Source organism: Symphalangus syndactylus, chromosome 11 (genome assembly GCF_028878055.3).
Source record: "Symphalangus syndactylus isolate Jambi chromosome 11, NHGRI_mSymSyn1-v2.1_pri, whole genome shotgun sequence".
Lineage (NCBI taxonomy): Eukaryota > Metazoa > Chordata > Mammalia > Primates > Hylobatidae > Symphalangus > Symphalangus syndactylus.
In genome coordinates this window covers 46597691-46618100 of record NC_072433.2, presented here as the reverse complement: position 1 = coordinate 46618100, position 20410 = coordinate 46597691, and the positions used below count along the sequence as shown (strand labels likewise).

General features: G+C 35.6%; 1 protein-coding gene across 2 annotated transcripts in view; it reads left to right on the top strand.

The window, feature by feature from the left end:
* Positions 1-20410, top strand: part of ITFG1 (integrin alpha FG-GAP repeat containing 1) — a 305320-nt gene that overhangs the window by 128565 nt on the left and 156345 nt on the right. For both annotated transcript variants that reach the window (XM_055233174.2, XM_063611898.1), the window contains exons 9-10: positions 16967-17061; positions 19450-19622. In XM_055233174.2, coding sequence (XP_055089149.1) covers positions 16967-17061; positions 19450-19622 — 268 coding nt within the window. The remainder of the gene's footprint in view (positions 1-16966; positions 17062-19449; positions 19623-20410) is intronic.

Genomic DNA, 20410 nt, shown 5'->3' with positions numbered 1-20410 from the left:
TTCTTCAGCACTTGCACTGGGGCTCACACGGAGTCTAGGGAACAGCCTATGTGAAAACTCAGGGTCTTCTCAGGTCCCTTTCTGAGCATACATCTTGCCCTGGCAATGCATGTGGTTTTCTAAACGCCACCATACCTCTCCCCACAACCCTCCCCCACTGCATCTCACCATACACGAGTGTTTTTTTCCTTCTGTCGCAATTGCGATTTTATTGGTTGTGTTGAGGATCACTACACAGACATTTTAGCTTGTTCACAATCCTTAACATATGTACCAAAAATCTAAAAAGCCATGCATTGTGATTCTTTTTTTTTTTATTTTATGAGACAGAGTCTCGCTCCATCACCCAGGCTGGAGTGCAGTGACGCGACCTTGGCTCACTGCAACCTCCACCTCCTGGGTTCAGGCAATTCTCCTGCTTCAGCCTCCCCAGTAGCTGGGATTATAGGCTCCCACCACCACACCCAGCTAAATTTTGTATTTTTAGTAGAGATGGGGTTTTGCCACATTGGCCAGGCTGGTCTTCAACTCGTGACCTCGTGATCTGCCTGCCTCGGCCTCACAAAGTGCTGGGATTACAGGCATGAGCCACCACGCCTGGCTGTGATTCTTTTTTAAAGTTATTCCACTGACCTTCCAGCTGAAAGTTTGGAGTCAAAATTTCCACAAGAGGCTATCAAGTACCTATATCTTCAGCATTCATTGGCTGTCCTAATTTCTTTCTGTCTTTTTTTTTTCTTTTTTTTTTTTTGGAGACAGAGTTCGCTCTTGTCGCCCAGTTTGGAGTGCAGTGGCACCATCTCAGCTCACTGCAACCCCCGCCTCCCTGTGATTCTCCTGCCTCAGCCTCCCGAGTAGCTGGGATTACATGTGCCCACAGGCATGAGCCACTGCACCCAGCCTCTTTTTTTTTTTTTCTTTTTTTGAGATGGAGTCTCGCTCTGTCCCAAAAGCCGAAGTTCAGTGGTGTGATGTTGGCTCGCTGCAACCTCTGCGTCCCGGGTTCAGGCAATTCTCCTCCCTCAGCCTCCCGAGTAGCTGGGATTACAGGCGTGTGCCACCATGCCCGGCTAATTTTTGTATTTTTAGTACAGACAGGGTTTCGCCATGTTGGCCAGGCAGATCTAGAACTCCTGACCTCAGGTCACCCACCTCCTCGGCCTCCCAAAGTGCTGGGATTACAGGCATGAGCCACCATGCCCGGCCCCTAATTTCTTAACGAATTTTCCTTAGCTTTTTCCCCAGTGCCTTATATGCCGTTGTATGGCTTGATCCATCATCTTTTGCCTCAGGTATCTGTGGGCTTTGGAGTGTTTTGAGTAAGGTCTGCTGCTTTTCTGTCCTTAGTTTCAAGTTAGCCAAAAGAGAATCAAGCACCTTCTGTCCATCTTCCAGATAGTCCCTAGAAACGTTAGAACAGACATACACAATGATTTATAAGTAAGATCTGCTGTATTTCCTCAGAATCCAGGGACTGGTGTTGTCACTGCTTCAGCACTGCTACCACAGCCGAGAGCAGCAGGACAAGGGCAAGGAAAAATGCTGTCAAATTTTCCTACCATTTTCAAGTTGCCTGTTTCTTGATTCAGCATTTGCTTGGTTGCTGTCAACCTTTGACCATTTTCCAGAGTTCTGACAGTTATTTCTGATAGTTTCAGCTTGTTTTTTCTGGGTGTCTGTGAGAGATCCAGGAACTGCCTACTCTGCCATTTTGCTGACATCATTTGATCTACTTTTTGTTTCTATACTTTAGCCTATTCTAGACATTTTATGTAAATGGGATCATACTATATTTCTGGCTTGTTAGCATCTAAGGTTCACTCATATTGTAATATGTATTTGTAATTTGTTCCTTTTAATTGCTGAGTGGTATTCCATTGTATGAGTATATGACATTTTATTTATCTGTAAACTGTTGAGGGAGACTTTAGATTATTTCCAGTTTGGGGTTACTAGGAATAATACTGCTGTGAACATTTGCTTAAAAGACTTGGTGTAGATATATGGTTCCCTTTTTCTTAGTAATACCTAGAAGTGGAACTACCAGATCAATATGATAAGTGTATGCTTAACATTTTATGTTTCCAAAGTGGCTTCCATATTGTTACTACCAGGAATGTATGAGATTTCTATTCTCTCTACATTCTTGTCAACAGTATTGTCATTCTTTTTTATTATAACCATTTTATTTGGTGTGTAGTGGTGTCTTATTTTGCCATTTATTTGCATTTCCCTTATGACTAATGATGCTGAACATCTTTTTTGTATGTTTATTTGCCATCTGTAGGTTTTTCTGTTGTGAAATGTCTATTCCAATTCTTTGTCCATGTTTTAGAAACCCATTGTGTGTCATCTTAAGTTATAGTACTTCTTTGTATATTCTTCAAACAAATCCTTTATAAGATACATGATTTGCAATTCTTTTATTCTCCACTCTGCAGCTTGTCTTTTTATATTCTTAATAGGGTTTTTTGTTGTTTTGGGGGATTTTTGGGGGTTTTTTTGTCTTGTTTTGTTTTGTCTTTTCTTAGAGTCTCACTCTTGTCACCCAGGCTGGAGTGCAATGGGCATGATCTGGGCTCACGGCAACCTCCGCCTCCCAGGTTCAAATGATTCTCCTGCCTCAGCTTCCCGAGTAGCTGGGATTACAGGTGCCTACCACCATGCCCAGCTGATTTTTGTATTTTTAGTAGAGACAGGGTTTCATCATGTTGGCCAGGTTGGTCTTAAACTCCTGACCTCAGGTGATCCGCCCTTCTCGGCCTCCCAAAGTGCTAGGTTTACTGGCGTGAGCCACTGCACCCAGCCGTCTTAATAGGTTTTATAAAAGCATGTATGTTTAATTTTTATCAGATCAGGTTTATCCAATTTTGCTTTTAGTATCGTGTTTCTCATGTCATATCTAAGAATTCTTTGCTTAATAACTTAAGGACAGAAAAATTTTTTCCTGTTTTCTTCTATAAGCTTTCTAATTTTAGCTCTGTAAGTCTATGAGTCATTTTGCATTAATTTTAAATAAATTCTTGACAGTTATCAAAAAAAATTTTTCTCATCTCAGAACACTATAAGAATATTTTCTAATTATAATATTTGCATATATAGAGAGTAATATCATAAAATGGGACCTGTCTGAAAAATTAGACTAATGTTGACTGATGATTATTTGCTATAGCTCAGGGTGGGGAAGGAGCTGCAGAAATTTCTTGTTTGTCAGAGTTGAAATTATATAGACCCAAAAGTCAGCGTTATAATCCAGCTGACAGTTCTCCACCTATATAAAACTATGTAATTTGCCTTGACACAGGACTTCAACCAAGCAGTGAATCATTGACCAAAAACAAAATGAAACAAAATCTCAGAAATCACTTGCTCTAGGAATTTTTTGAGGTTCACTGCTCCTATATTTAAGTGTTTGTTTAATATAGAATAAAATGTATTTTCTTTTTTATTCTTTTTTTTTTCTTTTTTAAGACAGGGCTCACTCTGTCACCCAGTTTGGAGTGCAGTAGTGAGATCACGGCTCCCTGCAGCCTCAACCTCCCCAGGTCAAGCAATCCTCTCACCTCAGCCTCTCAAGTATTTGGGACTGCAGGCACACACCACCACACCCAGCTAATTTTCTTTGGCCATGTTGCCCAGGCTGGTCTTGAACTCCTGGGCTCAAGCAATCCACCTACTTCAGCCTCCCAAAGTGCTGGGATTACAGATGTGAACCACTGCACCCAGCCTGAAATATATTCATGTATTGAGAGGGTCTTTGAATGAGAGTAACATTCATGGATTTCATTGTACTTAGCAAAATCAATGATTAATAAAATAGAACATGATTAAAAGCCTTTTCACATACTAACACTATTATTTCACAACTTTCTTACTTATGGGCCAAAATGCCAATATGGTAAGTGGTGTGCCAGATGATATTGTGGGTATCTAAATTGAAAAGGTACTATTTCATATAAAATGAAGTCATGTAAATGTGGTATCACAGTTCATTGAATTTTAAAATCTCAGTTCAAACCATTATATTTTTCAGTATTTAATATTGCTTAGTAAAGACCTAGTCCGTAATGAAGACTGTTTTCCTGCTTGAAGAGCAAGGTAAAAAGAGCAGTTCCTTAAAGCAGGAAGCAGGTATTATGTCCACTCTGCTTCTTTTGTGGATTAGAAAACTGACCATAGGGAAGTACGGTAACATACCTCTAGTCCTAAAGCCAAACAGTTCTTGGTATGAATCCCAGCTCTACTGCTTACTAACTTCATGAACTTATAAAAGTTATGTGGCCATTTTATATTATGGTTAACACAGTGCTTATATACTTCATTAACAGAAAAATTTTGTAACGAATGTTTTCTTTTCTTATTTCTAAACTAATCAACTCAAAATAAGGTAAAAAGTCATATTTAAGGGCATGTTCTCCAGTATTGGCCATTTACCTTCAATCCAGAGAAAAACCATATTTTTCAGCTGCTTGCTAGGTCTCTAATTCTGGATGAACCTTTGACAAACACTTTTCAGTTTCAGGAAGAGAAGAGACATCCTTGGATAATGAACTTAGGCAGACTTGAGTTAAAGTTCCACTTTTGCCTGCCATGTATTGGCTTTTTCCCTGAGTGATTAATATTACCAAGCATCAATGTCCTCATCTGTAAATTAAAGATAATACTATGTGTTTCATAGTTTTTGTCAGAATTAAATATTAATGTAGTACATATAAAATAACCTCTACTAGGACTTAGTAGATACTCAGGAATTATCAGTTTCCTTCTACCATCCCAGGACACACCCTTCATGTGTATAGGAATAGAAAAAAAAAAGAACAACAGCTTTGGGCATTGTATATTTATTAAAATTGAGACAACTGCATGTGTAGGTGTTTTTCTCCCTTTCAGTGATTAATTCAGTGCTTATGAACACAACTAAAGTATGTTTATAAATATGATAGTAAATGATGTTTCAATTATTTCATAGATGAATAACCTCTTAAATTGCTCTAGTACCTTTGAATAAACTGCTGCTGTAATGCAGAAGTTAGTTGGAAAGCCTGACATGAAAATCCTGATGTTGTTCAGTGACTTATGCCTAACAAATTGAATAATTACCTGGTTCTGGGCCATTCCTACATAGAGCTTGCATGGGTTAAAGGACCCCATGACTGGAGTCAAGTCATGCCTCTCCCTGTCTGTCTGATCCCAGACAAATGGCTTAACCTTTCTGGCCTCCATTTTCTCATCTATAAAATGATGGAGATAAAGGACATAATTTCTATGGTCTTTTATAGTTCTCTTTTTTTTTCCTTTTTTTTTATTATTATGCTTTAGGTTTTAGGGTACACGTGCACAATGTGCAGGTTTGTTACATATGTATCCATGTGCCATGTTGTTTTGCGGCACCCATTAACTCGTCATTTAGCATTAGGTATATCTCCTAATGCTGTCCCTCCCCCTCCCCCAACCCCACAACAGTCCCCGGGGTGTGATGTTCCCCTTCCTGTGTCCATGAGTTCTCATTGTTCAATTCCCGCCTGAGTGAGAACATGCAGTGTTTGGTTTTTTGTCCTTGCGATAGTTTACTGAGAATGATGTTTTCCAGTTTCATCCATTTCCCTACAAAGGACGTGAACTCATCATTTTTTATGGCTGCATGGTATTCCATGGTGTATATGTGCCACATTTTCTTAATCCAGTCTATCGTTGTTGGACATTTGGGTTGGTTCCAACTCTTTGCTATTGTGAATAGTGCCTCAATAAACATACGTGTGCATGTGTCTTTATAGCAGCATGATTTATAGTCCTTTGGGTATATACCCAGTAATGGGATGGCTGGGTCAAATGGTATTTCTAGTTCTAGATCCCTGAGGAATCGCCACACTGACTTCCACAATGGTTGAACTAGTTTACAGTCCCACCAACAGTGTAAAAGTGTTCCTATTTCTCCACATCCTCTCCAGCACCTGTTGTTTCCTGACTTTTTAATGATGGCCATTCTAACTGTTGTGAGATGGTATCTCACTGTGGTTTTGATTTGCATTTCTCTGATAGCCAGTGATGATGAGCATTTCTTCATGTGTTTTTTGGCTGTATAAATGTCTTCTTTTGAGAAGTGTCTGTTCATATCCTTCGCTCACTTTTTGATGGGGTTATTTGTTTTTTTCTTGTAAATTTGTTTGAGTTCATTGTAGATTCTGGATATTAACCCTTTGTCAGATGAGTAGGTTGCAAAAATTTTCTCCCATTCTGTAGGTTGTGTAGAATGTGGCACATATACACCATGGAATACTATGCAGCCATAAAAAATGATGAGTTCATGTCCTTTGTAGGGACATGGATGAAACTGGAAAACATCATTCTCAGTAAACTATCACAAGGACAAAAAACCAAACACCGCATGTTCTCACTCATAGGTGGGAATTGAACAATGAGAACTCATGGACACAGAAAGGGGAACATCACACTCCGGGGACTGTTGTGGGGTGGGGGAGGGGGGAGGGACAGCATTAGGAGATATACCTAATGCTAAATGACGAGTTAATGGGTGCAGCAAAACAACATGGCACATGGATACATACGTAACAAACCTGCACATTGTGCACATGTACCCTAAAACCTAAAGTATAACAATAAAAATAATAAGAAAAATAAAAAAAGAAAAATTATACTGTATCTGTGCATAGTTAAATATACACATATTTATTTTTGGTAAGAAAAGCTAAAATGATTATAATTTCATGGGACATTTAATACTTCATATAAAACAATAGCCATAGAGTTTTAGGGTTTAATCATAAGAATTTTAAGAATAATCTAGTCCCATATTCCTCTCCCTGTTCTTTTCCAGACTTCAGAAAGTAAAATAAACAAGGCTGTTGCCATGTAGAATGTTTAGGAAACATTTCCACCATCATCATGGTGACTGGGCTGGAATTGGGTATACTGAGACCCAATCTCAGTCCACCCCATTACTACCCCAAGTCACCGAGATAGTCAGCTTTTTCTTTGATTCACATATTGGAGAGAAGAGGAGAATCTCAGAACAGGAAAAAGAATAGGTCATGACTTTGCTTTATAAAATTCTGAGTTAGGATAAAAAATCATCAAGGTATAGTAGTTGTCTTATTCCATTGTTGCTTATAAAAGAATTTCTGAAACTGAGTAATTTATAAAGAAAAGAAATTTCTTTCATACGGTTATGTAATCTGAGAAGTCCAAAGTCAAGCAGCCACATCTGATAATAGCTTTCCTCCTGGTGGGGACTCTGCAGAGTCCCAGGGCAGCACAGAGAATCAAATTACTAGGGGGCTGAGCCTGCTAATGTGCTAGCTCAGGCCTCTCTTCCTTTTCTTATGGCACTTTATCATCTTCTTCCCAAATATAAAATCCTATGGTTCTCCTCCCATGATAACCCATTTTCTTTGCCGTGATCACCCATGAATTCATTAACATATCAACTAATTAACTCATGAATGAGTTAATCCATTCATGTGGGGAGAACCCTCCTGACCCAGTCACCTCTTGAAGGCCGCACCTCTCAGTAGCGCCTCATTAGGGATTAAATTTCAACATGAGTTTTGGAGGGGCAAATATTCAAATCATAACAGTAGTTAAAGAATTGGTATACTCAGCAAAACCGAAAAGCATCACTAGATAAGTATCCATGAGATATTATTGAAGCCTGGCAATTATTTGGGAATTCAAATAATAAAAATATTTATATCAATCAGAACAATAAATAGAATGGTTTATCTCAGACCTTGGCAAGAGAAAATAATCGTTCTGAATGTCCTTTCTGATGGCCAAGTATTCACAAAGCTTAAGTTTATATTAAATACAATGTGATGACTATAGTTAATAACAATATATACTTGGAAACTGGTAAGAGAGTAGATTTTAAGTGCTCTGAACACACAGAAAAAATGTTAAATATGTAAGTAAATGCATGTGCTAATTAGCTAGATTTAGCTATTCCACAGTGTATTCATATTTCTTTTGTGTGTGTGTGTGAGACAGTCTCACTGTATCGCCCAGGCTGGAGTGCAGTGGCATGATCTTGGCTCACTGCAACCTCCATCTCCCGGGTTCAAGCAATTCTCCTGCCTCAGCCTCCCAATTAGCTGGGATTACAGGTGCCCACCACCATGCCTTGCTAACTTTTTGTATTTTTAGTAGAGATGGGGTTTTGCCATGTTGGCCAGGCTGGTCTCGAAATCCTGACCTCAGGTGATCCACCTGCCTCAGTGTCCCAAAGTGCCAGGATTACAGGTTTGAGCCACCATGCCTGGCCTGTATTCATATTTCAAAACATCACGTTGTAGATCATGTGATCCACCTGCCTCAGTGTCCCAAAGTGCCAGGATTACAGGTTTGAGCCACCATGCCTGGCCTGTATTCATATTTCAAAACATCACGTTGTAGATCATAAATGTATAAAGTTTTTGTCAATTAAAAATTAATAATTTTTTTTACAAAAACTTATATTAAAGCTAATTTAGTTAACTTTCTGTATCCTTGGTACCATGTCTCACTTTCCAGCATTACTATGTCTGACAGTGACTGGCAGCATCTTAAAGAAGTATAGCTTTTCTTTTCTGATCATGTTCAGATTCTTTAATAGTATATATTTCTTATTTTTAAAGTTCCACTAAGGCACTAGTACTTTGTAGACTTCTCTTCAGTAACGTAGGTACATTAATTCTATATATGTGCAGAACTTTAAAATCAACCTGTATGCTATTTAACATCTGAAGCAGAATGAGTAAACCCATGTACATATTCATAATTCCTTCATTTATGCCATTTAAAAATTTATATTTTGAAGAAATTGTTTATCCCTTCCACATAGTAATGTCGATGATATGATCTTGTTTTTTTTTCTTTTTTTTCCATTTGTATTAGCACTTGTTTCACAATGTCATAATTTGGTTTATGAGCATTTTAAAAATAAAGAATTGTAAATATGTTCATGCAAGCCATGTATTTTTATACTATTCAATTATTTTAAAATTCTTAATTTTATTCTCTCAAAGTATCTAACCTGGTTTATATAATAATTGTTGTTTCCTGTGATATCAAAAATGTAGCATTGTGTGTTTGTAAAAGATAGAGTCTTGCTGTGTTGCCCATGCTGGAGTGCAGTGCCCATCTACAGGCATAGTCATAGTACTCTGCAGCCTTCAACTCCTGGGGTCAAGTAGTCCTCCTGCTTAGGCCTCTCAAGTAGCTGGAACTAACATGTACCACCATGCCTCACTCGGTATTTTTGTGGGAATAATTTCTCTTATGTTAATGATGTGTTCTGAAAAATATAAGGTTATCTTCTTCACTGTTTTCAAAAGTAAAAAGGAAATGGATTTTTAAAAATTTCAGCCTGTATTTCCAGCTTTATATTAATAATGAATCACAAAAGAAAATGTCATTTTATGTTAAATACATTATCTGTCATATATCCCTTATCTCTTGACAAGTATAATGAGAAAGCCATTATTTCTGTCTATATTCAGAGTCCATTTTAGCAAGAAGTGCAGTTTCAGAGATTCTGTATAGAAATCTTTCAGCCCTGGGTCCACATATTAAAAGCCTTGAATTCTATTTAAAACCTTCTACCATTAATTAGTCATGTGATTTGTGGTATTTATAGCTCATCTATGCTACAGTCATCCATGAGTAGTTTTTCCAGATGGTGGAAGGAGGCATTTTGACTTACTCCCTGTGTGAGCTCTCGTACCATGTTCTACTCTGTAATCAGAAATCACTGATTTATTTTTGTTTTTGAACTCAGAGTTCCAGATTATAGATAGAAATATTTAGCCATTCCATTTACAATTTTTTTCGCCATCTATGGAGCAACATTTGTCAAATTCTAAATTGTTAGTTTCATTTTTCATGACCAAGTGTTTTAGTATTTCCACTGACAACTTTGTAGTGGGTTTTTGAAGTGAGAACCCTGAAGAAAAAGTAATTCTGTCCTTCCAGGAGTTAATGCATTTTTTTACTCTTTTGCCTATGTCCTAGGCAGAGCATACCACTGTATTAAATACACAGAATACCGCAGTGATAGGGCTAGGTAGGGATAATGGACTCCTTTATGTTTGTTTACTGCTTTAAGGTTTTTTTCCCAAATTCTTTCTTCCACATTTAATCTTTAGAGTGATCACATATGGTAGCTAAGTTATGTTCCTTGTAATCATTTTACAGATAAAAGACAAAGTAAAAGAGATTTAGTTTCTTTTCTGAAAAGTATATATCATTCAATAATTGGTGTGGAACAGCTAACCAGATATCCACCTGTAAAAAGTGCAGTACAACTCAGAATTGTATATCAAAATAAATTTCAGGTTAATCTAAGACTTAAAAGTAAAACTAATGCTCAAAAGTACTAGAACAAAACAGGGTGTGGGTGGGGGAAACAGAGTTATATGTGTGTACTGGAAATGCCTTTATAAAATATAAGCAAAACATGGAAGCCATAAAGCAAAATATTAATAAATCACAGATAAAATAATAATTTTCTTAATTTTGAAAGGGCTGCTACAAACTGGCAGGTAAAAGACCAACAACATTATTCATTAGAAAACAAAAATTAAAACCACAGTGAGATATCATTTTCACTTATCAGACTGGCAAAAAGTTAAAACATTTGATAATTGAGGTATTGGCGTAACCTCTCTTGTAGTGATTCTCAATGTGTGATCCGAAATATGGGCCTCTGCTGGGCGTGGTGGCACATGCCCATAATCCCGGGTACTTGGGAAGCTAAGGCAGGAGAATGGCTTGTACGCAGGAGGCGAAAGTTGCAGTGAGCAGAGATGGCACCACTGCACTCCAGCCTGGGCGACAGAGTGAGACTCCATCTCAAAAAAGATATATATATATATATTTGGGCCTCTGGAGGGGCGGCTCCCTGAACCTCTTTCAAGGATTACACAAGGTGAAAATTATTTTTACACTAATACTAAGATATTATTTGACTTTTTCACATGTTGACATTTACAAGGACAAAGCAAAGCAATGGTGGATAAAGCTGCTTCCAGTGTAGCACAAATCAAAGTAGTAGCACCAAACTTCACTAGTATTCATTGTGGTTTTCATCACCATATATTCACAATTTTAAAATGAAGGAGGGGGAGGAAGGGAACAAGAAACATGGTCAGTTTCACTTAGTAATTCTTTCGATGAATCTGCAGAAAAACAATAATTTTAGTAAGTCTCAACCCTTGAGTATACATCTTTATAACAGTCTGTGTTGGAAAATATGCATAAAACACACCTGCATACCAAGTATGTTGGTTGTATTGACGAAAAGCAGTGGTGAGATTAAGTTGCAAGCTAAACTAGCTACTTCTTAAAATACCATCTCTTACTTGAAAGAACAACTTGACAGACAAACTACTGTTATTCCAGCTTTGGTAGTTGATGGACATTTTCTCTAAAATAAATGAAGTGAGCTTGTCACATCAAGAAAACAACTGACAGGATTCGGTACCAGTGATAAAATTTGAGCTTTCAAGCAAAAATTTGAATTTTGAAAAACTTCTATCTGCAATGAGCTGACAGCTTCCCAACATCTAAAGACTTTTGTGATGAGATTGTAGTGATATCAACAAATGTGAATTTTTGATATGGCATAATGAAGTGTATCAATATTTAGAAGGTCCACATAACCAATATTTTTCAAATGATCAATGTGTGATTTCACAAAGTCGTGCATTTTACATGAATGCATAGAAGGATATGAAGCATTCATTCAAAGTGCAAGATAGACCAATGGTTTTAATTAACAGAGTAGGGAAAATTCATTGATATGGCTTTAGATTCCTCATTGCAAATAACCGTTTAAAAAAATTACTTGTTGAGTTTGACGATAGATGGGATAATACCCAGGGTTGTCTGAAAAGGCTATCTTAATACTTCTACCAGCTGCATTTTTTCATATTTGTCAACCAAAACAACATATTACAACAGATTGCATATAAAATCAGTGTTAAAATTTAATTTTATTTTAAAGCCAGGCAATTCTACTTTTTTCAAAAACTTTTTGTCTTGTGAAAGTTATTTTTCATGAAATTGTTATTTGTATTTACATGTAATATATTTATGGTTATTTTAACTTAATAAAAATATTGAACTATTTCTGTCTTAATTTTTAAATACAGTAAATAAGCATAGATATAAGTCACATAAACAAATCTCTTTGGGGTCTTCAGTTTTTCAGAGTATTTAAAAGTTTGAGAACTATTCTTCTATGGAGCATAAAATATAAATTTTAATTTAATGTAACAATTGAAACCATAATTTTCATTTTAGGAATTTATACTACAGATACAATCTCACAGAGGTGAAATTATACAAAATTATTCATTGTTGGATTCTTTGGATTATCAAAAGATTGGAAACAACCTAGCATTTGCATATCAATAGAGAATCAGCACTGAGATACCCTCATACAATGTAATACTATATTATCTATATGACACAAATACAGATTTACCATTATGAAACCATCTCAAAGATTATTAAGTCAGAAATTTAGGATGCCAGAAAATGTGTGGAGTACACTACTATTTGTGCAAAATTATATGTAGTATATGTATTTGCATAGATTGTCTTGGAAGGATAGACAAGAAACTGCTATGGTGGTTGCCACTGGAGGGGAGCAGGGGATGGAGTAAAACGACTTTTTTTTTTTTTGGTTTCTTAAGATTGCATGCCTGATTACTCATTATTAGCAGCTAAGCTAGGTTAAAAATGCAAATCTAACTGTTCTTAATTTTATCTTCTTTCCATTACGTTAAAATCTCCACATACTGTTACCAAGTGGAAAGACATTCACAGAAAACAGTTTCTTTATGTAGTGGTATGTGTTTTATTACTGCAGTGAGCTGACGTGCCTAAAAGACATGAGATTATGTAGAAGATGTCCTGGAGTCCCAAGAGACTGGAGCAGTGTTCAAAAGGAAGGGATACAGAGAGTCCTAAAGGGGTAATATAATTTGATTAGCAAGAAAAGAAGTTTATTCTAAATGAAGAAACATGATCAAGACATTAGAAAAGTAGGATGCCTATTGCACCCCCTGGCCTCAATGGGGGACCAAAGTAGATTCCTGAGAGCAAGTGTCCCCATCCAGTCAGCTGGAGGACTTACGAACATACAAGGTGCTGGGCCCCACCTCCTGAGATTGTGATTTGTTAGATCTGGGCAGGAGCCTAAGAATTCTCATTTCTAACAACTTCCCAGCTGATTCAGAGGCTGCAGAACCACTGCATTAGAGAAATTGTGATTAACAAAGTTGGAAAGGTAATCTGGGGCCAGAACAATGAGTTCTAATTTGCTTAAACAATTCCACAGGTCAGTTAACTTCATTAGACTGAAAATATTAAGAATGTTTGAGAGAATAAGCGATATATGTGAACCTTTTTTATGTGTATCTTTTATTGTTCTCTGCTTAATTAAAAACAAAAATTATATATAAAAATTCATTGTAATCCATTTTTATGACAAGAACAATAACACTTTAGTTTTGCTTTTAAAATTAAAAATTTTCTCTAAATCAGTTTTGGTTTCTCTAAATCAGTTTTAAGTCCTTAATTCTATTTCAATAAAGTATTTATATGTTTTAGAGAAGAATTTCATTTGTAATTTGGCTAAAGTTACTATCAAAGGGAAGTTAGCATGTGTTTGTTAGTTTAGGATGATCAGTCCTGAAAAAGGCTGATTTTTACACTGGTTTTTGTAAATAAAAGTAAATCAAAATGCTATTCCATCTGTTGCAGGTTCTCTTGAGTTTTTGAGAAAGAATTTTGGCCTTCAAGAAAACTTGAGATACGTATTTACTGAAGTCCCAAAGAAAAGACAATCCAAAGTTATAACTTCCTGGTTCTTCTTTAAATACTGTGCCAAGTTCACAGGCTAGCATCTCCATCAGCATGCCCTTCTTTGTAATCTACTCACAAAGAGATATTATTTCTCTGAGAATTTGCTTAAAGTAATTTTAGCTCCTAGCCTTGTGCCTCTGATTTTTCCCATGTTAAAAGTACTTTCTTCCCCAGGCATAATAATATATTAAAACATAAAATATTCCTGTAGTGTGAGATTTTAAAAATATGCAAATTAAAGACAAAGAAAGGCTATGGAAACATTCCAGATGAAAGGAAGCTGTTAAGTAACAGCTTTATGCAATTTCTAGTCCTACACTGTATCCTGTGCTGCAGGGACAAAAATGCTGTACGGGACAAGAGGTCAGTGGACAAAATTGAAATATAGATAGCACATTGGATAAATGCATTGTTTGTGTGTAAACTGTGAATTGTTAACTGTACTGTAGTTATATAAGAGAATATCCCTACTCCTAGGGAATGCACACTGATACATTTAGGGACAAAGGACCTTAATGTATGTACTTATATACATGGTTCAGAAAAAAATTTATTTCAAAGAGGGAAAGAACACAAATGATTTTGTAAAAGGGGTAAAATGTTAACAATAGGCAAATGTGGTTAAAGGCTTAACATATGTTTCTTGTATTATTTCTGTTATTGCAACTAAGTATAAATTACTACCAAATAAAAAAGCTTTTAAAAAGTACAAAAAACTGAAATATGTAAATTTAAAAGCTTCTCTCCTTTAAAAGAGCAAATTTCCTTTGAAATTGTACTCTTGAAATTGTACTCTCAAAAAGCATTTCTGTCATTTCACCTAAATATTTTTTAAAAATAAGGCCAGAGGCAGTGGCTCATGCCTGTAATACCAGCACTTTAGGAGGCCAAGGCAGGCAGATCTCTTGAGGCCAGGATTTTGAGACCAGCCTGGCCAACATGGCAAAACCTAGACTCTACTGAACATACAAAAATTAGCCAGGCATGGTGGCACATGCCTGTAATCCCAGCTACTCAGTAGGCTGAGGCATGAGAATTGCTTGAACCCAGGAGCGGGAGGTTGCAATGAGCTGAGATCGTGCCACTGCACTCCAGCCTGAGCGGCAGAGCAAAACTCTGTCTAAAAAATAAAAATATATATATATATATAGCATTTAGAATAGCACAAGAAACACATTTTGTGATTGAGTTTAGTTTTCTGTGACCATATCTATAGAATATTACTGATAATTTATACTAAAATGCATGATTATGCTGTTATCATGAGTTAGATATATGTTTACTAGATAGTTGTTAGAGCACTTGAAAAAATACCAGCCAATTCATTGTCAAAAGAGTCATGAGATATATGAAACTACTTGGAAGAAAGAGAAACTAGGGGAGAAGTAAAGTATGAATAAGATTCTAATGTGAGCATTTTGTCATTGGGGTAAAAATGAAGGGAAAAGCCGTGGTAATGCTCTTCAAATTGTTCTCCCATTAATTTACAGTAGAATGATTTGGCTTAATGAAGTCTGTGTTACCACTCGAGCCAGTTTGTAAATCACATTTTTGTATTAGTTCTTTCTTACTTGGCTAGCTCTCTTACCTTTTTTTTTTTTAAGCCACGATATATGTTTATCTCCTTGAAAAACCTTCTCCTTTTCAAGTATTCCTGCCTAGAATTGCATCTTCATCTCTCAACCTATTTAATTCTCAGTAGTCCAAATCTATATGTTGCCAGATTACAGATGTTCTCTACATGTTTTATTATTAATTCAACTATTGTATTTAATGTTGCACTCCTCTAAGGCAGGGTTTATCATCATAAATGTTATTAATCATGAGGATCCTAAGTAATCAAATCATGACATTAAATGAAAGAAATTCATTTTTTACTTTGTTGTGCATTTTTACTTTTCCATGCTGAAGTCAGTTTCCATTGCCTAGATTTTAATTCCACTTAGCCTAAAATTCTTTTTTTTCCTTTTGAATACATTATTGGAGACTTGATAGGCTTTTGATAATTACATAGCTCTCAATACGTAAGTATGCTTCACTAAATATACAATGAAATGTATTTCTGTATTAATAATCCTTTTATTTTCTTCCAAGTGTATATACTACCTCAGGCACAAGTTAAATAATATAATAAACAATAGCAATAAATCAGTAATTAAAGCAATACAAAATCAGTCCCCAAATTAAAAAACTAAGTGACTGTGCATTGTGAATGTCCACATGAAGAGACTTAACTCTGGGACATCAAAATCTGTAAACCCCATCAGGTAACGAGGACATTAGATGGGAGAGAGCACTAGAGGAGCTGACACCTCAGTAGCATCAGTAACTTACTAACTTCCTTCATAACCTCACCTCTATAGGCCTTAGCAGAATACTGTGCAGCTTTGTAAAAAGCAGTCACTTGGACAGGATATCTATATTCCTTTCATTTGCTTTTTCATTGATAAAAATTTATTGGTGCTTTTAAGAAGCCAGAGTGTTGAGAGCTTTATAACTCTTGGATCGAAGTTCATCCAGAATAAAGGCTCTTATGTATGTATAAAGATAAGAGTCTCACATTTAAAATACTCTGTATAATAATGGACTACTGTTGATATGCTTATTTTTCTCTTCTATGGCAGCAGTGATAATTATGTAAATAAGTCAAAGCTACATTTTAAAAAATTATGGTTTTAACATTACAGGCTGAAATGGGGTCTCTTACCAACACTATACATTTTCCTTTTTATAATTTCAACTTTTATTTTAAATTCAAGGAGTCCATGTGTAGAGTTGTTACATGGGTTGGGGTATGACTGATCCCATCACCCAGATAGCATAGAACCCAATAGTTTTTCAGCCCTTGCCCCACTCCCTCCTATAGAAATACTTAACCACACAGAAGTGTGCAATTTAGAACAAGACACAGTCCAGATAATCAGTTGCAAGGGCCAGAGTAATTTTTTAAATAAAATCATATTCATTTTGAAGCCATGTGTCAAATTCTTCTGTTTTATCCAGATTGATGTAGACTTTGAACAAATAGTAAATTTAATATACCATACAAGAACACTTTATTTTGTGACTATTAATGGACTCTTGAAGTTTCTTTTGGCAGATGGAGATGGACACATGGATCATTTACTGCCAGGCTGTGAAGATAAAAATTGCCAAAAGAGTACCATCTACTTAGTGAGATCTGGGACAAAGCAGGTATATCAAGTTGTCTTTTAATGTAAACTTTTTTTTTATGTGCTTGGAAAAAAATCTTCTAAGGTTAGAAAAGATCCCTGTAGAATCAGAACAGAGGGAACCCCAAAATTAAGTTACCAACTTCCTCATTTTAACTTAATGAAATGCATTTAAATATATTATTTTTTAATTTGTTGAGGGAAAAGCATTGTTATAATTATTTCTAGTGAAGAAAACCCATTTTGGATACTATAATTAAATGATCTTTTAGCTTTTTATATGCCAGGAATATGGCAAAACACACTATAATAAAAGGTTACGTAGAAGAACGTTGTATCTATTTTCGAAACTGATCTTGTTTTTATTTGTGTTATCTAAACCTATTTTATTATCTCATGCTGACTTTTACCTGTAGCTTGTAGGTAAGCAATTTAGAATCTGACAGTCACAGTGGAGGATTAATATGAGAATGATAGGTTATAACAATCATATTAGAATTAATGTTTCTTTTGGAGGGTAATAAATGATAGAATAACATATTGACTTTTATAGCCCTTATGGAAAAAGGAGCATCATATTTTATGTGAAAACAAATCTTCACACAGTCAGCATTCTAAAAGCATTTAACTGGCCAGTCTGAGTACAGTAGTGGTAAGTGAACACAGCCAGTTACAGATTTCCTTGTTTCTTCTCCACCCGCAAAGCTTCATTTTACTAGCCTTAAAAATAAAATAAATGAAAGCATTTAACTGTTATACCTGTAAGTTTTATCTTGAACTTTTTTTAAGGTTTTGAATCACTTAAAACTTTAGGTCAAGTAACACTTAATCATTGGTTCATAATTATTAGTAATCCTAGTAATTATTGCCTATTGACAGACTACTGTAAGAATATTTCCAAATTATACAGTCATCTCTCTCTGGCAAGATAAATGTCACAGTTCTTTGGCGACTATTATCAGTGTCATATTGATACTGAAAAATCTTTTTACTTTTTAGGCCTTAATACATTTACCTTAACAGGAATACTTTATTCAATGTGGTTTATCTTCATTAATAACCTGTCAGCCTCTTCAGAAATTTGTGATAACGTAGCATTTTGTGAAATTCTCATCTGCTGAAATAAAACCCAACAATTTTTTAAAAACCAAGTGAAACCATTGAAACATTTTAATGATATGTAAAATAATACTGTTTTGCTTAAAGATTGAAAAATTATTAAAGATGCATACCAATTTTTTTTAAAAACTCATTTTCTGTAAATATGTCTTTACGAAGTTTCCTTTTTCCCTGGTAAATTATACTTTCTTTGGAAAATACATAAATTGTTGGAGATACCCTGTTTATTAACCCCTCTTCAAAAAACCGTGTTTAATATAATTTGACTTGCAGCCATATAAATGAGTCACCTGCTTAGAAGGAAAGGAAAGCAATCTCTAGGCATGTTTGGCCTCCTGCCATCTCAAGTCAGCTGTGCCTGCTTCTGCTCGGACATCTTCAGGTTATGTGCCAGCATTTGTACTCAGCAAATTGTGGGCACAACTATAACTTTAATGGCACGATTTCCACTCTTCAGATTTCTAGTTATTAAAAAGTGAAGGTTTATGTTATCTGAAGAGAAAGGGATTTCCAAAGCTCATTTTCAAATGAGCTTTCTGTTCTCTTTCTGCTCTCTTCATGGCCATTAATATAGAAATAAAGGAATTTACTAAAAATGTAGCTTCCGGCCGTTTTAGTGACAGAGCTCATTCTTCTTGGCTGAGAAGTGCCTGTCAGTTACTGATGAAGCCTGTCAGGCCTGGTGTCTGGAAAGCCTCAGGAGCTGCTCAGCTGGAGGATAGTTGTATCTATTTTCGAAACTGATCTTGTTTTTATTTGTGTTATCTAAACCTATTTTATTATCTCATGCTGACTTTTACCTGTAGCTTGTAGGTAAGCATGTGTAAGAGAATGAACAACAGAGTCTCTGTCATGTTCTAACTTTCCTCCTAAGTTGGTCCTCCCGAAAAGACGTCAGTATTAGATGATATTGCAACTTGCTCTAGTTTTTTTTAAATATTCATTTGAGTGTGTCTATGTGACACAGTTTTAAATTATGTAGTCTGACTAGATGTGTATTAATATCAGTTCAATCCTAAGATTCATGTGATATTGTGAAAAACTTTCTAAGGCTTTCTGTGCCAATTCAGACAAAAATGACTAGGATAAATTCTAAGGGAAGGTACTTTTTTCTTTCCCAGAGTGTCACCTATTCATCAAAGTAAATTATGATACTCTACCATATTGTAGAGATAAAGAAGTTAAGTAAAATAATGCTTATCTTGAAAACTTAATGGATCGTTTGTTTTGTAAATTATAAATTTTTTTATAAAATAACTATAAAGTCTGATCTTTTTCTCTTAATCCATAGTGGGTTCCAGTCCTACAAGATTTCAGCAATAAGGGCACACTCTGGGGCTTTGTGCCATTTGTGGATGAACAGCAACCAACTGAAATACCAATTCCAATTACCCTTCATATTGGAGACTACAATATGGATGGCTATCCAGATGCTCTGGTCATACTAAAGAACACATCTGGAAGGTAAGGAAATTAAATCAAGTGAGAAATATTTGTAAACTATGTGAGAAATATTTGCAAACCATGGTACTTTGCAACTGAATAGTACCTAAATATGTTACAATCTCTTAAATAAGGAACACGATGAGCTCAGTTCCTGTTTTTTAATTTGGTCCCTGCACTTCTCACAACTGCTTAGTTGTTTTGTTTTTTTTCTCACAGATTCATTATCTGTAAAACAAAAATGAACATTCAGTCTAAAGTAAAAGGTTATATTTCACTCAATAAAACTTAATCTTTAAAAGGTCAAAAGTTGTTACAGGCAAATGACCCAATTATATTTTGAGACCGAAGACACTGGTGGTTAAGAACTGACTCTAGGCTTTGATCTCAGTCCAACCACTTACCATCTGTGTGACCTTGGTCATATTACTCAAACTCTTCATGTGTGAAGTCAGTGTAATAATTGTATCTCTGTCATGGAGTTATAGTAAAGATTAAATAAGGTAAAAGTAAATGAACCACTTAGAAAGATACTCGGCATACTGATTTTACATTTAGTAAATGTTGTTACATTATTGTTGCTTGTTTTGTAATGACACTGGAAATTCCACCATGACTGTTGATACTTTTTGTATATGTCAACTGTGAGTATTGCATTAGCAGTGACTTTTAATGCTGTGATTACTTTAATTTTTGAAATAGAAGCACCAGTAGATAAACCAATATAGTTAAACTCATAATTAGCTTGAATCCTGACGGATGCCATAAATATGACTATTCCTAAATTTTAATACCTTATCGTTTTATTC